At 35.2% G+C, this 4,246-nt stretch overlaps 1 protein-coding gene across 1 annotated transcript in view; it reads left to right on the forward strand.

The window, feature by feature from the left end:
• Positions 1-2,829, forward strand: part of LOC117104957 (histamine H2 receptor-like) — a 9,010-nt gene extending 6,181 nt beyond the window's left edge. Inside the window, exons 5-6 of the mRNA XM_033245925.1 lie at positions 1,203-1,342; positions 2,282-2,829. Of these exons, the coding sequence (XP_033101816.1) occupies positions 1,203-1,342; positions 2,282-2,459 (318 nt within the window). The 3' untranslated portion in view covers positions 2,460-2,829. The remainder of the gene's footprint in view (positions 1-1,202; positions 1,343-2,281) is intronic.
• The last annotated feature ends 1,417 nt before the right edge of the window (positions 2,830-4,246 follow it).

Genomic DNA, 4,246 nt, shown 5'->3' on the forward strand with positions numbered 1-4,246 from the left:
GTATAAGACATACGTATATATACTTATCAACCTAACCAACAAGGCCTCTGTGGTCGAGTTGGTCAGACGTTCACACAGTAAGCGAAAGGTCCCGGGTTGTAGTCCCGGTGGAGACAAAAGTTCTTTTTTCATTCTAATCAGATTTTCCTCTCCTGTTACGTTTAAATTATATATCATTATTTACATTATACGACACGTTGTTTTCTTGGTTCATCCCATTTGCCTATTGATTTATCTATTTAGTATCTCTTCCAAGAGATCCAACGTGTCGTTACTGATATACAGTTAAGGGCGCATCTTCAGATCTCTGATCTCTGATCTCTGTTCCCAAGTGTACCAATTAGTGCTATTGGTATTTACTAATTGGAACACGTTTAGAATGATAAAAGGCTCCTTGTGCTAACTTTCGTTTCGTCATCATAGACAGTGACTACAAATTAACTAAAGATAGGCGTTGTACGGGGTTACGATGGATCTTCCGAATTTAATCACACACTATAAGGGACTTAACAGATCTAGGCTTTGCTAGTGGTTATACGTTCACGAACAACTAATTACGCCCTGCATTGTCTTATTGTTATATTAGGCCTATATATCTTATATTATATATATGCTATTATAATTATATACATATATATATATATATATCATCATCAAAGAAAGTAAATAGTTAACAATGTTAACGGCTATCTTGATTTATATAATATATATATATATATATATATATAATAACAAAAATAAATAATAATAATAATATTTATTAATATTAATAATAATAACATACGACAGTAACATCAAAAGTACTATAATAATGATAATAGTAATAAAAATAATAATAGTAATAATAATAATAATATAAAATACAATTAATAATACTATTAATAATATTATGAAATATTAATAGTGATGATCATGATGATGCAAATGTTCTGTGGTCATATTTTGTGTTAAAATTGTTATTATTATTATCAGTTGTTATGCTTTTGTAATATTATTCTATACAAATACAATTTACACCACTCATAGGTACCGTAATCAAATACATAGCTTAATCGGCTAAAATAATAAAAGATTTACCTTTTCCTATTATTACACCATCAAATACTCTCAATGATTTATACAAATTAATAAATGCAACATAATAAACATAAAACCACAACCATTAAATGGTTGGTACTTATAATTTTCTTTTATTTTTTCAGGCTCTTAAAACGGTGACCATCGTGGCTGTTGTCTTTCTGTTCATGACGTCACCGAGTGCACTTTCTCGTTTTTGGATGACGGCAGATTTCAGCAAAAAATTTCGTTATTTCTGGCCCAGTATTGAATCGGAGCTCGTGTGGTACATAACTAATCTACTTAGAGTATCTAATAGCTGCATTAATCCATTCATTTATGCGCTCATGTCCAGTAATTTTCGATCGGCCATCAAATCAACATTCTGCTGTAAAACAGCTTTGACAAACAGGCAAAATTCTGCTTTGAACCCTAGAAGTCGAACTTTCTATCAGTAAACATCGAAAGGGGTTTTCGTGAGGAAAAAGTCCTGTTGTTAAAGGAACTGAACCCAGGACCCTGGGATTCTGAGAACGCAAGCATCTTATAAGCTATTCAACTCCACTCCAAGTTGTGTCTCAATAAAATTGACCCTAGCCTGCAAAAATATTATCATTAGCTTAGATACATAAGTACCATTTCGTGCTGCGTGTGGATGATTTTTAAGAAATAACGTGGTAATCTTAATTTAAGCGATTTTAGGGTAGCAGGTAATGGCTTCAGATTGCTATAATATTGAGCCAACACATAGGGTCTAGGTCTAGTCCAAAAGTTAAAAACATCCTATTTTTTAAGTAAATTCATGTCAAGCTTTGTCCACACTATTTGATTTGATAGCTATTTATTTGATTTCCCGTCGATTTACAATCAGGCGGTACTGGGGAGGGAAAACATATATGCATTGGCAAACTGGCTGTCGGCGAATTGGGTGTCGCCGAACCGTCCTGTCAGCGAAATGTCCTGTCGGCCGAAAAACGTGTCGGCGAAAGTCCTTTCGGCCAATTGCATGGCAGTGGAATGTCTGTCGGTGAACTACCGTAGCATTCGGCGAACCATCCCTTGAGCAAGATGTGTACTACTGTAAAGTTAAATCTAACCACAGATGTACGCAGATCTGATTTATCAAAAATCGATAGCGGATTTAGTTTCGCCACCCTTGACAGATTTTAATCATTCTGCAAATAATCAATTATTTCTGGCCCAGTATTGAATCGGAGCTCGTGTGGTACATAACTAATCTACTTAGAGTATCTAATAGCTGCATTAATCCATTCATTTATGCGCTCATGTCCAGTAATTTTCGATCGGCCATCAAATCAACATTCTGCTGTAAAACAGCTTTGACAAACAGGCAAAATTCTGCTTTGAACCCTAGAAGTCGAACTTTGCAAAACAGAGTTTAAAAACAAACAAGACCAATCTTTACTATAGGCTGCATTTACACCGGATCCGAACCCAATTCGGCCGCGTTCGATGTGCTGATCCGATTTTCTGGTCGGTTCGCTACAGTGGTCCCTATGGCCTATTAACGTTTCTTTGATTGCTGGTCCCTAATATTGTGGTCTAAAAGCACAATTCGGGACACACAAAGCCATAAAAACCACCTAAAAACTCTCTCCGTGAACCCTACCTAGGATTTTTTATTCCAGGACCGGGGCCGAAGCTCTAGTCGGCCCAACAATGGAATTTTGATTATAATACTGCTACAGTGTTATAGTGTAGTGTTATATTTATATTGTGTTTTGTAATTAATAATCCAGGCCGGTAGAAACGTATCATGTAGACCAATGCATATGACAAATAAAGTAAATTTAATCTGAATCTGACTATTACATTTTATATGACAAAAACATGCCATAATGTCATGATGTTACCATACAAGGCACATCATGACTATATGGGCATACAACAGTTTTTTGTCGAAAAAAAAATTGGTAGTGTGGACAGAGCTTCATACAGGTACCAAATGTCAATCAAACTTAAAAACTGACAATTCAAATCAGAGCAGGGCCAGGAATACGCGCGTCGCTAACCAGCACACGTGTTGTCCCACAAACGCAAGTGCGTATATTTTAACAGAACAGTATCCAAAGAGGCGGTCCTTAGCAGAAAGGTCCCTACCTTTTTTGCTAACAATCATTCCTTGAATATTGTTGCTATGGTCCCACAAAAACGACGGCGTAAACGTACGTAGAAGTGTGCGTTTGTGGGCATGCGCATAACATTCCTGACTAATGCGTCCTGATTGGTCAGTTGTTATGTTTGATTGACAACCCAGAAATGTCCATAATAGTCCTGCTGCCTGTGTTAACCTAAACGAACTTCACAATAAAATTAAATATTTTTTTACAAATATTGAATTTCAACCGCTTTTGTACTTTCTCCTTTTTATGCCCTATTGCCCAAACTTAACAACTGACTAATCAGCACAGGGCCAGCAATACGCATGTGTCTAACAAGCGCACGTGTTGCCCCAGAAACGCACGTGTTTGCGTATGTTTTAACACTGTCGTTTTAAGGGAGCTTACCAACAATTTTCAAGTGGTGGGAGTTAGCAAAAAGGCCCATTGACATCCGTGTAATTAATCAAAGCACATTTTTGAAGCTAACAATATACTTATATTTATCAGCCATTTTTAGATATATAGATTATATAGTTGAATTTCAATTTTACTTTTAATTTTTGTAAACGTTTTTCTGCTATCTTTAATATTCGATAATTATATATGTGGTTTAATTGCTTGTTTATTCTTCAATTATAAATGTTGCTTTTCCTATAAGCCGGTAGTTTGTAAAGTGAATGCAATTTTAAGTGTTTTCTCGTGGCCATGATGAAAATCAGCATGTATTTGTTTGATTGCTTCGTGAATAATTCTGTTTTAGCATAGACTCATTTGGCTGGTGATCAATCTAACTGGAACTTGGGTCGGTTAACTAAATGACGCTTTACAAATTGTAATGTTCTATAATAATAAAAAGTACTAAAAAGTGCAAGTGTTGTTTCAGATGGTTTTCTCATTGGAAGTAGATAGCTTAGTTGATTTGTTTTTAAAATTAGTGAGTAATTCAATGGTTTTATTTATTCATTCATTTGTTCGTTTGGAGCATGTCTACGTGTGTGTAGAAATCCAGCAAAGAATAGAATAATAACTGTCCAATTTCTATGCTTTAACCAAGGAGGTATTCTTTA

The sequence above is a fragment of the Anneissia japonica genome, unplaced genomic scaffold (genome assembly GCF_011630105.1).
Source record: "Anneissia japonica isolate Jap-2015-1 unplaced genomic scaffold, ASM1163010v1 scaffold640_len1575945_cov177, whole genome shotgun sequence".
Classification (NCBI taxonomy): Eukaryota; Metazoa; Echinodermata; class Crinoidea; order Comatulida; family Comatulidae; genus Anneissia; species Anneissia japonica.